The sequence below is a fragment of the Herpailurus yagouaroundi genome, unplaced genomic scaffold, assembly GCF_014898765.1.
Source record: "Herpailurus yagouaroundi ecotype Mexico unplaced genomic scaffold, PumYag 221, whole genome shotgun sequence".
Lineage (NCBI taxonomy): Eukaryota > Metazoa > Chordata > Mammalia > Carnivora > Felidae > Herpailurus > Herpailurus yagouaroundi.
The window spans coordinates 10,420,906-10,438,961 of NW_024412452.1; the positions used below are offsets into that span (position 1 = coordinate 10,420,906).

General features: G+C 37.4%; 1 protein-coding gene across 4 annotated transcripts in view; it reads right to left on the minus strand.

The window, feature by feature from the left end:
- The window catches only part of ALMS1 (ALMS1 centrosome and basal body associated protein), a 223,218-nt gene that overhangs the window by 70,147 nt on the left and 135,015 nt on the right, over positions 1-18,056 (minus strand). For all 4 annotated transcript variants that reach the window (XM_040458522.1, XM_040458521.1, XM_040458524.1 and 1 more), the window contains 2 exons: positions 6,391-6,561; positions 3,657-3,794 (listed from right to left, as the gene is read on the minus strand). In XM_040458522.1, coding sequence (XP_040314456.1) covers positions 3,657-3,794; positions 6,391-6,561 — 309 coding nt within the window. The remainder of the gene's footprint in view (positions 1-3,656; positions 3,795-6,390; positions 6,562-18,056) is intronic.

An 18,056-nucleotide genomic window follows, 5' to 3' on the forward strand; every position in this document is an offset into this window, starting at 1 on the left:
TTTTTGGGACAGAGAGAGACAGAGCATGAATGGGGGAGGGGCAGAGAGAGAGGGAGACACAGAATCAGAAACAGGCTCCAGGCTCTGAGCCATCAGCCCAGAGCCTGATGCGGGGCTCGAACTCACGGACCGCGAGATTGTGACCTGGCTGAAGTCGGACGCTTAACCGACTGCGCCACCCAGGCGCCCCATCAAATTGGAGTTTAAAAATGTACAAAAACAACTGTCATACAAAATAAGAGAATTATAGCATAAGACAAAGACAGATAAAGAAATATATGTACTCAAAGGAAGAGAAACTACCTCTAGCTAGGAGGATCACGAAAGAACTCTAAAATAAAATACTGATTTGGGAATGTGTTAGAATACACATTGAGATAGAAAAAGAAAGGCATTTTAGGCAAAGGTAACTACATATAAAAACAATAAAGTCAGGAAAGCAACTGAACATCTAAGAAATAGAGCAAGTATATGGTTTATTTGAGTATACAATTTATAAAGAAAAGAGGTGTTGGAAAAGTTGTTTGGTAGTTGATTATACTGTTCTGAAAGACTGTGGTAAAAGGGTTTAGATTTTACTCTTAAGGACAATGAAAACTTTTTGATTATGAGATTAACGTGATCTATTTCTGGAACATTCATTTAGCAACAGCAAAAAGGGGGGTAAAATTTTGAAGCGTTGCCCAGAACACAACATAACTTGTGAAAAAAAGCAATACACAAAAAGAGAAGTGGCTAATTATGCTCCAAAATGTTTCTATTTACAGTCGTGGCAGAGACTACCAGCTGTCCTCTGAAATCCATTTTCCTTTCCTCCAAAATAAATCGCTGACAACAGAGTGGCAAGGCTCGGTGGATCTTGTGTCCTTCATATTCCTCTCAGTGAGTGCCTTCATGAGCACAAAATCCATCTGCAGCCATATACTGGTTTAGAATCCGAGGCAGAAGCAATTGCAGGCAACCAGTGTCCCTAGTCCTGTCCCTAGGTTACTAAAGAGCAGCCCTAGCCATCAGCCCTTGGAAACAATTCTGAAAAGGAACTGGCATCAAAACAGAAAAACAATGGGCTTTGGAAGATTTTGATTTGGCCACCTGCTGGGTAAAAGAAACTTTCCCTAAATGTTTATTTGGGGAAAGAAAAAGCAAGTTTATCCTGGCTCTTGAAGTATTATTTAAAGCTCAACTGAAGAAGTAAGAGGTAAGCATCAGTTGAGAAGTACAAATCCAATCCCACCTTAGATATCCAAGTATTTTCAGACTATATGGTTACTCCCATGATGCCACCAGAATTTACCTAATTCTAGAATATGTACTCCTTGGACTTGTCTATGGAGAACCTCACGAACTGTCAGTCTGATGAGCAGAGGACTGCAACTCTTAGACCACAGGATTCGCAAATGCCCTGTCTTACCATAGTTTAAAGAGAGTTTTCATGGAGACATTAAACCAGAGAACCTGCTCCTTAAACGAACTGAGAATTTAAGATTACGGTATATTACGGTATATGGCCTCATCCTCCAGAACCACCCACTGCGGCACCATGGACTACTTGCCCCCTGAGATGATTAAAGGCTGAATGCATGCTGAGAAGGTGAATCTCTGGAGCCCTGGGGTTCTTTGCTATAAATTTCTAGTTGGGAAGCCTCCTGCTGAGACAAACACATACCAAGAGATCTATAAAAAAACAACAACCCGGGGCGCCTGGGTGGCGCGGTCGGTTAAGTGTCCGACTTCAGCCAGGTCACGATCTCGCGGTCCGTGAGTTCGAGCCCCGCGTCGGGCTCTGGGCTGATGGCTCAGAGCCTGGAGCCTGTTTCCGATTCTGTGTCTCCCTCTCTCTCTGCCCCTCCCCCGTTCATGCTCTGTCTCTCTCTGTCCCAAAAATAAATAAACGTTGAAAAAAAAAAATTAAAAAAAAAAAACAAAAAAAAACAACAACCCGTGAGCTGAATTCACATTCCCTGACTTTGTACCAGGGGGAGTCAGGGACTTCTTTTCTAGGCAGCTAAAGCATAACCCTAGCCAAAGCCTGATTCTCAAAAAAGTACCTGAACACTCCTGGATCACAGCAAATTCATCAAAACCATCTAGTAGCCAAAAAAAGCAAAGATTCAACTTTGAATCTTTCCATCTTAAGAACCTTACAGGGAAGAGTGCCTGAGTGGCTCAGCCGGTAGAACATGTGACTCTTGATTTCAGGTTTGTAAATTCAAGCCCCACACTGGGTGTAGAGATTACTTAAAAAAAAAAAAAAAAAAAAAAGGAACCTCTCAGGGAAAGAAATCCCTATGATGCCAGGGCTGCTGTAGAATCTGTCAAGAACCATCTACTGACATTCATCTTATTGCTGACTGCCTGCCTCCAATCTAGAGCATTACAGATTTTTTTTTTTTTTTTTTTTTTTTTTTTGGCTGAGCAGGTAGTACTTTGGTCTCCTATTCAGAAAGTTTTACTTCAGTAAAGATGACACTCTGAAATGAAAGAAGCCACAAGACCTGTGCTAACTTCACTGGTTTCATAATATGGGGGCAAGGTTGAATTGCAGCTACCCCACAGCCTGTTTTGAGTAAGGCGTCCTTGTGGAAGATGAAGTCAGGGTCTGGCTATGGGAAAGTGACCGCTTTGTTCTTACGTGATCACTTAAAGAGCTGTGCAATAACCTTCCAAGTACCTGAGAGGCTGTGTGTACCTTACTGGGTGGCCAAGTCTGGAAAAGCTTCAGAATGAACATGTGATTCTTTTTTTTAAATGTTAAAATGAAGATTTTTGTTTTTGTTTTTGTTTTTTAAAATAGAAACTTGGTTTAATTGGGCATATGGTTACCAGAATAAAGATTATATTTCCCAGTCACCCTGGCAACACAGCTTGATGTGAGCGTGTGACTAAGTCTGGTCAATAGAATGGAAGGGGAATGGTACATGTAACTTTTGAGAAATATTTAAAAGAAGGAATATATTTTTTTCTTTTCGTTTCTTCCTTTCTGTTTTCTGTTGGCTGGAATATGGGCCTGATGGCTACCATATGAGAATGGAGGCTAAAAGTGTTGGAACAACAGGAGAGACAGAGCTTTGTTCCTTGATACAGGGGAGTACCAGGTCATCCATGGATGTCTATATCTGGATGTTTACAAGAAAGAGAAAAAATTCCCTGTGTTCTTTTAAGCCAATGCTATTTTGTTTTTGTTTTCATCTCTCAGAGCCAAAATGAATCCTAACTTAAACACACTATTATAGGCATTTTTAATTAGCATAATCCCATTGAACTAAATTAACAGGATAGGCAGTTAGAAGTAAACAAGCTGAATTCCTAAAGAATAAAAGGCTTATGTACAACAATGGTATTAGAGAGTGAGCATCTCCTAGAACTAATTTTTTTTTTTATCAGTAAAGTTTTTAAAAGTCCATTAAGTGAATTTCTGGCAATGAGATTAACTTGTGTACTATCTTTCCAAAGTTCTCCAGAAATGTCTTAAAGAGCTTTAAAAATGTTAATTTCACCAGTTAATCTATACCAAAAACTTGCAGCTAATATCCTATTTCACATATGAGCAACACAGAGAAAAGCTGAAGACAGCAAGGGAATAGAGAATACTTGGCTGTTTATACTCATTTTAGAAGGCTAGAAGAAAATAATATGCAGATAATCCAGTTAGTTACCTGCAGTGGCTGTCTCCAAGAATTCTTTCTCTTCAAGGTGGGCAGCCTTAGCCACCGCCTTTTTACTGTAGATCTCCTTTTTCTGGTTTTTGTCTGAAAGGCTCTCATCCCCACTGACAGAAACTTGAACTTCGGCATCTGGAATAATGACATCATGTGAAAAGACAACAAGACAAAGGAAAAGACAATAAACACAATAGGCAAGTAACCCCCCACTCAAAAAAATAAGCCTCAAACAAAAACCCAAACCTCTTCATACATCAAGAAAAAAAGCATCTCCTAGGCCCCACTATATAAAAGCTATGACAATTATGGTGGGTTTACAATATGAATTGGAAAGTTTTCCATATTTTTCTGTATACGACGATGGTTTAAGTAAAATACCATTTTAAATTAAATCTGTTCTTTGCTGATTTGACACAACAGTTAAAAAAAAAAAAAGATCAGGTATTTTTTCAAAGTAGAAAAGTAAATTTGAACACCTCTTTTGAGTTCTTTGGTCTATTCCAAGTTTTTGTCACTTTGTTGAGGCAATTTTGATATTTCATACAATCCTAGAAAAGCATCTAGAAAAGCACCATTTAGATTTTATGTATAATACTCATATGATTTTTTAAGATCTCCTGAAATTATATCCTTTTAAAATTGTCTAATACTTTCTACTTTCTTTCTTGGTCATACTTGCTAGAGATTTATCTATCTTATTGGTCTTTTTTAATCAGCTCTTTTCTTTTTTATTATATGAAAAAACCCAAGTATAAAACAGTGTTACTAAATATATTAAAATCACCAATGCAACAACTAGGATAACAGTCATCATACAGTTAATAACGTTTATATATTTTTTAAACTATTTTATTTTTAAATGTTTATTTTTTAGAGAAAGAGAGAGGGAGGGAGGAGAGAGCAGAGAGAGAGAGAATCCCACCTGGATGTTCTGCACTGTCAGTGTAGAGCCCCACATGGGGCTTGAACCCACAAACCATGAGATCATGACTTGAGCCAAAACCAAGAGTCAGATACTTAACCAACTAAGCTACCCAGGTGCCCCATTTTATTTTAGAGAGAGACAGTACGCATGAATGGGCTCTGAAAGGGGCGGGGGGGGGGGGAGAGGGAGAGAGAGAGAGAGAGAGAGAGAGAGAGAGAGAGAGAATCTTAGGCAAGCTCCATGTTCACCGCAGAGTCAAATGTGGGGCTCGATCCCATGACCCTGGGATCATGACCTGAGCCAAAATCAAGAGTTGGATGCTCAACCAAATGAACCAACCAGGTACTCCAAGGTTATATGTTTTTACAATGGGCTGAAAAGAGATACATCTCTTATTGCTAAGTATGGATATTTTTCAACAACAACAACAAAATCAGAAAAGCAGTGGACATTACTAAAGACGTAACATAATGTGTCTCCCAAAGAGCTTAAGAAATGAAATATTACAGATATGATTTCCTGTTGTAAAGCCTTAGTGATACCATTCTCTGCCTTTTCAGCAGAAACCTTTTTGCTGAATTTAGAGTTTATCAATCTCTGATGTTTCTGATGTTTTTACTATATTGCATGTATTATCCACAATACACGGGGCCCCCTTGGTGGCTCAGTTGGTTAAGTGTCTGACTTCAGCTAAGGTCATGATCTAGTGGTTCAAGAGTTCGAGCCCCACATCGGGCTCTCTGCTGTCAGCGTGGAGCCTGCTTTGGATCGTCTGTCACCCTCTCTCTTCCTGTCTCCTGCTTGCTCGTGAGCACACAACGTGCATGCGCCCTCTCTCTCTCAAAAATAAACATTAAAACAAATAAGCAAACAAAAAAACAAAACATGCCCAAACTGGAACATAGAACTACCCTATGCTTAAAATCTGCCCTGGGATCAGTAGCACCTATTTGGCTAATAGCTATGCACAGGAATAAAAAACTGTAAATGGAACAAAGCAACACAGTTACACATGTAGAATTTTTAGTGGCCCCCGGAGTCTCCATTTAATAAATACTACCATGTATCAACTAAAGAAGTATAGTACCATGGATGCAGAGGAAAAAAAAAATCAAGCAGGTCCCTAAATATTAAAAGCTCTTATAAAATAGTAAGGCCTTTATCTGGGGATAAAATTGAAAATTCAAATAGCCACAGTGACCAGACAGATAAGGTAGATGAATGAAGCAGACTGGCTCTGAGAAGTGTGGAGAATTAAACCAAACAGGAGAATGTACATCTTCTCCGCAAGTAACAGCCATGACTCAGGGGCAGGTGATCATTGCCATGAAGGAATGCAAGCTGAAGGCAACCAGATATTCTGATTTTTCCAGGGAAGACCTAAATCTTATTTTTAAATGTCAGCAGCAAAATGAAAAGAAAATTTAAAATACCATGTGAGCCATATACTTCCAACCTATGAAAATATTAGTTTGTACCATCTGACAGATAAATTCATGAGGCAAATTTAATCAAGATTTTCTGGATTTCAGTTTGTAAAATACACCTGATTGCATATTTTTTTATTCCAAAAGTTGCAATCTATCTTATTTCCCACAGTGAAAATACAGCTTATAGTTTTAAGAAGCCTGTGAAGCATTTTGAAAGATTTTATAAATATTTTACCTTCTTATACACACCCAATAAAACAGCTAACAGAAAAGTTTGCATAACACCAGAAATAAGATGAAGACTGGAAAATATTCTCATTTTAGATGACCAGGGAAAAAAAGGCCACAAAATATAAAAAGTGAATACAGTTACCTGCATTATCTCTCTGAGGGGGGTTTTTCCCCACTGAGAAGGATGGCTTAGCCACGGCCCTCTTACTGTAGATCCCCTCTTTATGTTTAGTGTCAGCAGGGATGGACAGGTCATCATCCCTGGTGCCTAGCACCTCAGCTGGGAAGTCTGGAGCGATGGCATCATTGGATCCTACAGCAAAGTAGGAAAGTAGTACAATTAACAAATATATAGACATGAAGTTGAACAGAGACAAAAAACTTACCTCTTAAACCGCTTCTATGAAAAAGATACAATAGGAGTGTTGCAGTGTGATCAGAAGGGGATGTCAGACATGTACAATAAATTGCAACAATATAAGGTGGAGAAGCAAATGACAGAAGATATATAGAGTATCAGTTCAGAAGAGAGACAATTTCCAGTCAGGAAGATTTTCAAAGAGAGGAGAATATTATAGACTGTAACCTGAAAAATAAGTAGGCTTTTTGAAATATGCAAAGGAAGGAAGAAAGACATTTTAGGCAGAGGTGAAACATGAGCAAAGACAAGAAGGCAGGAAAGCAAAGAGTATATAAGAACCACAGTCACTTTGGGGTCAGGCCAGATCATACAATATATTAAAGAAAATGGTGGGAAATATTAAAACATAATTGTTTGGGACAAAATTCAGCAGGGTATGGAATCCCAAGCTAAAGAGTACAAATTGTACTCTTTGTATATGAAATGCAACATCATTGTACATTTCTAATAAAGGGAAAATGTAATCAGCTATGTTTTAGGAAGATTAATCTGATGATAATACAAGATAGAAAATATTCAAAGGAAAATCTTGTGTGATACATACAAGATTTGAAGGTAATTTTTATTTTTTTAAAATACATTTCAATATTCCCATGTCCACTGGTAAGAGAAGTTCATTGATGCCACAAAAAAGAGGTGAAGAATATCTCTGGACATACAAGAGTATTTAGCAACTAGAACAGGATCTTCTATAAAAATGTTTTTTCTTTCTAATCTGGGATTCTGCACTTCATGCATTTTCTGAGTACCTAAAATATATATGCCAGTAAGAGATGAGAAAGCAGTCTCATTAGTACGGTGCAAATATAAGTAAGTCATGAGGATTTTTTAAGGATAGATTGCAAGGACCCTACTAAGTCTTCTGGGTCATATGTACAGATTAAATTACGCTTTTCTCAACTTGTGTGGCATCACTTTCTCTTATTTGCTCCCCATGTCTCTTGCAAATCCCTAGTATCCCCACTACTACCAAATCTCTCAATGCTGGAGTTCCTCAAGGGGTCAGAACTCTTCTCTTCCTGAGTGAACTCATCAGCTACCAATGGATGGAATACTATCTATCTACATGCTGATGACCAACAAATATATTATCTCTGGCTGGGACCTTTCTTCTGAGATTCAGATTCTAGCATTCAGGACATAGCTAGCCCTTACAGCATCTTTTGAAGAAATTAGAAAAAGGTGTCCCTTCCTTAATTAAAAAATTAAGATATTATATTTTATGGCATAATATAACAATTGCACATGGGATCATTCTCCTCACAAATACTTCCAGATACCAGACAACATACATCACCAGCAGCAAGCACATGCATACTCTTCAGCACCACCCTTGGTTCTCCAAGAAAGGTGACTGTGTCAGGTTCACTCACAGTCAGGTAGTCCCGGAAAGCAGTGGGTAGATGAGCAAGACAATCAACTCAGTGGAGCTGAGAGCAGTTGAAAGACAGTGTAGCCTGATGCATGTGTATATGCCAACAAGCGTATGTGCACTTGTATTTTCTGGCATCCACGCACAGCTGCAGGGTGTGTAAGTATAGATTTTTGTCTGGGGCAGGAAGAGAGTTAACACTGCTCCAGAACTCAAACCTTCAGGCCCACCTGTGTATTTTCATAAAAAACACTGTGTGTCTGTCTATATGATGTGAACAGTGCCACCTTCTACACAGCACCCTTACAAACAACCTTAAATGTGTAAACCAACTCAACAGTCAATAGCCTTCTAACTACTGCTTGCTTCTAACTACTGTCCTTGCTTCCACTTCTAGAGTTGGCTCCCTGTCTTCTGACCCATGAAGTGATAAATTTTATCTAGCAGCCAAATAAATCTTACAAATGTAAATGAAACCACAGTTGTCTACCAGAATAAAATCCAAATGTTTTAATATGGTTTACAAGACCCTGCATGATCTTGGACTTACCTATCTAACCATATCTAGTCACTATTCTGCTCTAACCACACTAAAATTCTCATCTGTCAAATGCATCCAACTCTCTCCTCTTTCAGGAGTTTTTCCCAGACTGCTCCCTCTGTGCAGAACACTGTCATTCCCCACTCTCTGCCCACTTAACCTGCCTTTACCCTCTAAATCTTGTCTCTCAAGTTTTTTCCTTGGAAAGGCTTTCAGGAGCTCCTAAAACTCTGTTCCAATTATTCTCTTCCAATTCTACTTTATTTTCTTAACACTTATTATTTGTAATTATGTACTTATTTGTGGTCTATTTATTTACTAACTATAACAACACAATCTTATGGAGCATGTTCATTGTGCACACTACTGTAAATGTAGCACCTAGTATAGTATCTGGCAGGAACACGGTAAGAGCTTTAATAATTTTTAGTTGAATAAAAAAAATGAATGTGAACTGAAAGCTTTTTGTCACCTTAAGAAAACAAAACCAAAAAACCAACTTTGGTTATACATGCTTTGGAATGAACACATACTGGGACTGCAATGTACATAGTTTCTTATCTATTTTTTTCACTCAATTCGAGATAAATTTTAAATGTAATTTAGAGTTTAAAGTTAGCATATAAGATGAAAAACGATACAGGGTGGAAATCACTCTGGAGGGTTCCTTAAGGCACTATGTTGAAACTGATATTCTGTCTGTTCAACGAATCCACCAGAGTGCACTTTTCCCTCCTGGCTTGCAACAAATCACTGTGCCTGCTTCTGAGCACCTGATGAAGTAAGTATCCGGCCACATTGTTCCCATATCCCATTTCAAATTCCATCATGATAATATGTTCATTAAGTGTAGACCATGCACAAGTTCCTGGTGTTAAGTCCTACAGACTGAAAAAACTTAAGAAGTTAAAAGTTAAGCCCCTCTGGTTTTATCTTTTTTAAAAAAATTTTTAATGTTTATTTTTGAGAGAGAGAGAGAGCACTTGAGGAGAGAAGGGGCAGAGAGAGGCGGGGGGGGGGGGGGGAAGGGGACACACAATCTGAAGCAGGCTCCAGGCTTTAAGCTGTCAGCACAGAGCCTGACATGGGGCTCAAACTCACGAACTGTGAAATCATGACCTGAGCCAAGGTAGGATCCTTAACTGACTGAGCCACCCAGACGTCCCTAGCCCCTCTGGTTTTCAAAGCCAAATATTATGGGGATTTATCTTCCCAGTGCAGGTCCTCTGTGCCAGGGGTGCCTGGTGTGGAATCTGTTCTTTTCCCTTCTCTGTGCTTGTGGTGTCCCTTCCTCTCATGGTCAGTCTTGTAGATCAGTTTGGTCCCTGATTCTCTCTGCTCTTCCTGCCATTTTTCTTGTGACCTCTTCACTACAATTAGCTGTGGAGCATCTGCTCTGCCAGTCTTTGGGTCGTTTTCTGGGTTATTTACACTGATGTAAATGTCATCGAGGTGTATCTGTGAGATGAGGTGAGTAGGATCCTCCTACTCTGCCATCTTCCCTGGCAACTCCCTACCCCTCCCTTTTAAAAAATTGAGATATAGGGGTGTCTGGGTGGCTCAGTTGATTAAGCATCCAACTCTTGATTCTGAATCAGGTCATGATCTCATGGTTAGTGAGATCAAGCCTTGTGCATGGTTTGTGAGATCAAGCTACAATACAGAGGCTGACGGTGCAGAACCTGCTTGGGATTCCTGCTCTGCCTCTCTGCCCCTCCAGCTCATGTGCTCTCTTTTTCTCAAAATAAACAAACATTTAAAGAATAAATTAAAAATAGGGGTGCCTGGGTGGCTCAGTTGGTTGAGTGTCCAACTTTGGCTCAGGTCATGAAGCCTGACAGCTCAGAGCCTGGATCCTGCTTCAGATTCTGTATCTCCCTCTCTCTCTGCCCGTCCCCACTGGCTTGCTCGCTCGCTCTCTCAAAATAAACATTAAAAATAAATAATAAAAAAATTGATGATACAATTCAAATTAACATAAAATCCACAAATTTAACAAGTGTACAAATGAGTAATTTTTAGTGTATTTACAACCACCACTGCTATCTAATTCCAGAACATTTTTGTCACCCCCAAAAGAAATAGACACATTAGCAATTACCCTCCATTTCCCCCTCTCCCACAGCTGCTGGCAACCACTAATCTACATTCTGTCTATATGGATTTCCTTGTTCTGGACATTTCATATAAATGGAATTATACAATATGTGACTTTTCAACTGGCTTGAATTGTGTATTTCTCCCTTTAATAGCATCAGGTATCAGGTATTTTTCTTTCTTTTCTTTCTCTTTCTTTCCTTCCTTTTCTTTTTTCTTTCTTTCTTCCTTCCTTCCTTCCTTTTCCTTCCTTCCTTCCTTTTCCTTCCTTCCTTCCTTAATTCTGCCAGTTTTCTTTATGTATTTGGGACTCTGTTGTTAGGTGCATATACATTTATAATTTATCTTCTTGATTTATTAATGCTTTTATCATTACAAAATGAACTTTGTCTTTACTAATAAATTTTAAAGTCTATAATGTCTAATAATAGACACTCTAGCCCTCTTTGGTTACTGTTTACATGACATATCCTTTTATATCTTTTAACTTTCAGCCAGTTTGTCTTTGAAACTAAATAAAATTTTCTGTAGACAGCATACAGAGTTGGATGTCTTTTTATCTACCTTGCCAATCTCTGCCTTTTTAATGGGAGTATAACCTTCATTTACATTTAATGCAGTTGCAGATAATGGAGGATTTAGGTCTGCTATTTTTCTACTTTTTTCTCTAGTATTATGTCTTTTTTTTTTCCTCAGTTTCTCTACTAGTACATTTTCTTTTTTGATGTTAAATAGATATTTACTAGTGTAGCATTTTAATTCCTATGGTGACACTTTTACTATATATATTTTTAGTTATTTTTCTTAGTGGTTGTTCTTGGAATTGCCATCCATGTTTAAAAAATTTTTTTTTTCCAACGTTTATTTATTTTTGGGACAGAGAGAGACAGAGCATGAACGGGGGAGGGGCAGAGAGAGAGGGAGACACAGAATTGGAAACAGGCTCCAGGCTTTGAGCCATCAGCCCAGAGCCTGACGCGGGGCTCGAACTCACGGACCGCGAGATCGTGACCTGGCTGAAGCCGGACGCTTAACCGACTGCGCCACCCAGGCGCCCCCCATCCATGTTTTAATATAAATTAACAATCTATTTGGGTTAAAACTGAATTTCAACAGTATATAAAAACTTTTCTACTGTATAGCTCTCTCTCCTCCTTTCTTTATGCTGTTATTTCCACAAGTTATATCTCTATACATTTTTGTAAAATAATAATTATTATTATTGCTCTATGCATGTCTTTGAAATCATATGAAAGAAAATGGAATTAGAAACAAAAATATGTTTATACTTTTATAGTTAACCTATGTAGTTATCTTTACCAGCACTCTTTATTTTTTCATATGGATTCAGGTTACTGTCTCATGTCTACTCATTTCATCCTGATGAATCCCTTAGTGTTTCCCATAGGTCAGCATGCTAGCAATCAACTGAGTTTATCTGGAAATGTCTTAATTTCTCCATTTTTGAAGGGTAGTTCTGCCAAATACAGAATTCTTGGTTGACACATTTTTTTTCTTTCAGTTCTTTGAATATGTGATTGCAATGCCTTTTGGCCTCCAAGGTTTCTGATGAGAAATCAGCTATTAATCTTATTGAGGATCCTTTGTACACAATAAGTAACTTCTCTCTTGCTGGTTTTAACATTCTCTTTATATTTTTAACAGTTTGATTATGGTGTGTCTAAATGTGGATATTTTTAAGTTTATCCTGCTTGGATTTCCTTCAGTTCATCAGATGTACAGATTCATAGTAACCATAAAATTTGGGAAGTTTTTCTCCAAATATTCTTTCAATCCCATTTTTTTTCTCTCCTTCTGTAACTTCTATTATGTATAAAATAGTACTCCTGGTGGTGTTGCAGAGGATTCTAAGATTCCGTTCCTCTTTCTTCATTCTTTATTCTTTCTGTTTCTCACACTGGATAATCTCAATTGGCCTATCTTCACGTTCACTGATTCTTTCTTCTGCCTGCTGAGCTCCTCTAGTGAATTTTTAATTCTATCTTTTGTGCTTTTTAGCTCCAGAGTTTCTATTTGGCTCTCTTTTTTTGTAATTTCTAACTTTTCATTGAAATTCTCTATTTGATTAAAACACTGTTCTCATACTTTCCTTTAGTTCTTTGATATGGTTTCATTTAGCTCTTCAAACATATTTTAAGTAGTTAAGTCTTTAGTTAAGTCTAATGTCTGGAATTTCCCACAGTTTCTAAACTGTTATTTTTCTTGTGTATAAACCGTATTTTTTTGGTTTTAATTTCCATAGCTTGTATTTTTTTTGTTGAAAATGAAACATCTTAAATAATAAAACTGGTAATCCTGGAAATCAGATTCTATCCACTTCCCAAAGTTTGCTGTTGTTGCTTTATGTTTGTTTTTTTTTTAAGTAACTTTTCTGAACAAATTATGTAAAATCTATTGAAGTTTCTATTCAAATAGCTTGGTGGTCAGTTAATGCCTAGACTGAGACATCCTCAAACACCTAGAACCAGTAAACATGGGAGATTTACAAAGGGACTTTGTGTGCATGTCAGGGTATACCTTCAACTTTGAGCTATGCAGTTGTCAACTCTGCCTTAGCCTTCCTTTTCTTCTTGCACAGAGACTCAAGGGGAGCTGTAGGTAAAGGGTAGGGTCTTTTCAGGTCTTTCCTGAGAATACACACAGCTATATGCACATGGACACTCTTCTAGAGTCCCAGGAATACGTCAAAGCTTTTAAACATCTATGGGCATAAATCCCTGGTTTTACATTTAAGCTTTTGGTTACTCTATTGTTTGCATCAGGCATTATAACATTAAAACATTTGCCTATAAACATTCTTGCATCCCAAGCATGTGCACATGCATGCGCACGCACACACATACACACACACACACAGGCTTTTTACAATGAATGAATATCTCTGAATGAGATTAAATAAGGACAAGTCTTATGAATGACAGATCAAATATTGACAATTCTTTGGGAATGAAGTATTGAAACAGGTCTAGCTCTGTTCTGTTCCCTCTAGTCCTGGGAAAGCAGGCTGATACTTTTCAAGGTTATTACAGAACTCAGTCTGGGGATGAGATTAGGGCAAGTTTTGAAAAAGTTTTCTAAAAAGTTTTGCCAATTTTTTGTTGCTTTTATTAAGAGACAAATTCTTAGGTCATTACCATTTTCCCTGCTATAATGCCCCACTTCCTTTAAAATGTTCCAACCAGTTCTCTCCCCATAGCTTTTTGCTCCTATTGACCATGATTATTAATATATAAATATTTGAGTGTCTATAATGAGCACGGGTATAAGGAATAAAATTGCTTACCAAAAAAAGTCAGGTTTCAGAACTTACTATCTATTATAAATAGAATCCTGTTCTACTTAGGAATCTTAAGAATGTTACTGGGCATAATAAGTAAATGTCTAACAACTATCTCATCTTTGGGGAGTTGTTACCTTTATCTTATTTATATTTTATGGATTTAATTAATTCAAATGTTTATTCATTCTCAGTTGAGGAAAAATCTATTTGGCCCATATGTTTACCACTAATGGTATATGACTTGCCCTTGGCCCAAAATGCTAAGTGGATCTTTCTCGTATCTACTGATGCATGATATATTAATTGACAACAGCTATTAGAATAATTGCTAGGCTTTCATTCTAGAGTAGCTCTACTGGTTTAAGAAAGGATTTTCCTACTATCGACTTTCTCACTCTGAGAACAGATGGAGAACATGAAAATTATAATCTCAAGTATAATATAGTTATTAGATCTCCTGTTGTCTTATTGATGTATTCAATACTTTATTCACAGGGACAATATTTCTCAGGACACAATGTACCATCACTGAATTATTTTCTCCTCCCACCACTGTCCAATACTTCTTAAAATTAATGTCTCCAACTATATGAAAGAGGGACATAAACAAATAGCAGGACACTATGGGCCTCAAAAAGTATTAAGACATCAGATCAGATTTTTATTGGTAGACATTCTGTCTTCTGACCTGGGGCCTGAAAGTAAAAGACTGATCAAAGTTTTCTTGTCCAATTGTTTTCTTGCTGGTAGCCATTTGTGTGTGTGTGTGTGTGTGTGTGTGTGTGTGTGTGTGTTTTCCATTAAGTGTGCTATTTTTTTAAAGTTTGTATTTAAATTCCAGTTAATATCCCGTGTAATAGGAGTTTCAGGATACAATATAGTAATTCAACACTTCCATATGTTACCCAGTGCTCATCACAACAAGTGCACTCCCCATCACCTATTTAACCCATCCCCCCACCCTTTTCCCCTCTGGTAACCATCAGTTTGTTCTCTAGTTAAGAGTCTGTTTCTTGATTTGCCTCTCTCTCTTCTTCTTCCCTTTGCTCATTTGTTTTGTTTCTTAATTTCCACGTAAATGAAATCATATGGTATTTGTCTTTCTCTGACTTATTTTGCTTAGCATAATACTCTCTAGCTCCATCCATGTCATTTCAAATGACAAGATTTCATTCTCTTTTATGGCTGAGTAATGTTCCATTGTATATATGTGTATATATACATCCTCTTCTTTATCCATTCATCAAATGAAGGACACTAGGACTGTTTCCACAATTTGGCTATGGTAGATAGTACTGGTGTAGATACACCAGGACGCATATGCATGTGTAACTTTGAGTTAGTATTTTTGTATACTTTGGGTAAACACCCAGTAGTGCAATTACTAGATCATAGAGTAGTTCTATTTTTCACTTTCTGAGGCACCTCCATATGGTTTTCCAGAGTGACTACACCAGTTTGCATTCTCACCAAATGTGCATGAGGGTTCACATCCTTGACAACATCCTTGACAACCACCTGTTGTTTCTTGTGTTGTTGATTTTAGCTATTCTAACAGGTGTGATGTGATCTCTCATTGTAGTTCTGATTTGCATTTCCCTGATAATCAATGACGTTGAGCATCTTTTCATGTATCTGTTTGCTATCTGGATGTCTTCTTTGGAAAAATTTCTAACTCATATATTCTGCCCATTTTTATTTTTTAGTTTTCGAGAGAGAGAGAGAACATGAGTGGGGGGAGGTATAGTGCCCATTTTTTACCTGGATTAGTCATTATTAAGGTAATGGGTTTTATAAGTTCTTTATATACTTTGGATACTAACCCTTTATCATATGTCATTTGCAAATATCTTCTCCTATTCCATAGGTTGCCTTTTAGCTTTATTGATTGTTTCCTTCCCTGTGCAGAAGTTTTCTATTTTGACAAAGTCCCAATAGTTTATTTTTGAATTTGTTTCCCTTGTCTCAGGAGACATATCTAGAAAGAAAGTGCTGTAACTGAAGTCAAAGAATTTACTGCCTGTGTTGTCTAGGATTATGGTTTCACGCCTCACATTTAGGTCTTTAATCTATTTTGACTTTATCTTTGTGTATGGTGTAAGAAAGTGGTCCAGTTTCATTCTTTTGTATGCTGTCCAGTTTTCCCAACACCATTGTTGAACAGACTGTCTTTTTTCCATTGGATATTCTTTCCTGCTTTGTTGAAGATTAACTGACCATATAACTGTGGGTTCATTTCTGGGTTTTCTATTCTGTTCCACTAATCTATGGGTTTATTTTTGTGCTAGGACCATACTGCTTTGATTACTATCGCTTTATAATATAATTTGAAGTCTGGAATTGTAATGTCTCCAGTTTTTTCTTTTTCAAGGTTGCTTTGGCTATTCGGGGGTCTTTTGTGGTTCCATATAAATTTTAGGATTGTTTGTTTAAGCTCTGTGAAAAATGCTGTGGGTATTTTCAGAAGCATTGCATTCAATGTGTAGACTGCTTTGGGTAGTATAGACATTTTAACAATATTTGTTCTTTCAATCCATGAGCATGGAATGTCTTTCCATTTCTTTGTGTCATCTTTAATTTCGTTCATCAGTATTCTATATTTTTCAGAGTACAGGTCTTTCATCTCTTTGGTTAGGTTTATTCCTAGGTATTTATTGTTTTTGGTGCAATTGTAAATGAGACTGCTTCCTTAATTTCTTTCTGCTGCTTCATTATTGGTGTATAGAAATTCAACAATTTCTGAATGTTGATTTTGTATCCTGCAACTTTACTGAATTCATTTATCAGTTCTAGCAGTTTTTTGGTGGGGCCTTTTGGGTTTTCTATATATAGTATCACATCATCTGCAAACAGTGAACGTTTTACTTCTTCCTTGGTGATTTGGATGCCTTTTATTTCTTTTAGTTGTCTGATTGCTATGACTAGGACTTCCAATAGTATGTTGAATATAAGTGGTGAGAGTGGACAGCCCTGTCTTATTCCTAACCCTAGAGGAAAAGCCCTCTGTTTTTCCCCACTTAGGATGATGCTAACTGTGTGTTTTTCATATATGGCTTTTATTATGTTGAGGTATCCTTAATCTAAACTTACTTTATTGAGGGTTTTTTTTTTTTAAATCATGAATGGATGTTGTACTTTATCAAATGCTTTCTGTGTATCCATTGAAAAAGATCAGATGTACTGTGTTGATTCATTTGAAAATACTGAACCATCCTTGCAACCCAGGAATAAATCCCCGCTAAGTGTGTTTTTATTTTTATTATTTTACTTTTTATTTATTATTATTATTATTATTTTTTTTTTTTATTTTATAAGAGAGTGCATGAGCAGGGGAGAGGGGCAGAGGGGGTAGAGAGAATCTAAAGCAGGCTCCATGCTCAGCACAAAGCGAGATGCAGGACTCGATCCCACTACCCTGGGATCATGATCCAAGCTAAACTCAAGAGTCAGATGCTCAATTGACTGAGCCACCTAGGTGCTCCAAGTGTCATAGCCTTGCATATAGTGAAAATTTCTTCCAGTCTCTGATTATAGGCTTAATTAATAATTAATCCTGGGGCGCCTGGGTGGCTCGGTCGGTTAAGCAACCGACTTCTGCTCAGGTCATGATCTCACGGTCCGTGGGTTCAAGCCCCACGTCGGGCTCTGTGCTGACAGCTCAGAGCCTGGAGCCTGTTTCAGATTCTGTGTCTCCCTCTCTCTGTGACCCTCCCCCATTCATGCTCTGTCTCTCTGTCTCAAAAATAAATAAACGTTAAAAAAAAATAATAATAATTAAAAAAAATAATTAATCTTAACATTTGGTAATAAGAGCATTTTTGTTGGTCTTTTTTTTTTTTTTAGTAGCATCATAGTGGGGAATTAGAAGCAGTTATACCAGGTGCTTTTAGTTACTGTTAGATACTTGTTCGGTCCTCTTAAAGTTAACCAAAAAATATGCCTAAGACTAGGGAAAATTCGTCATGTACAATTCTTATACATATAAAGATGTCTATTGGCAAATTGTGAAAAAAAAAATTTATATCTGAACTGAACCAAGTCATCTCAAAATGTTATCCCATCAATCCAAACCCTAC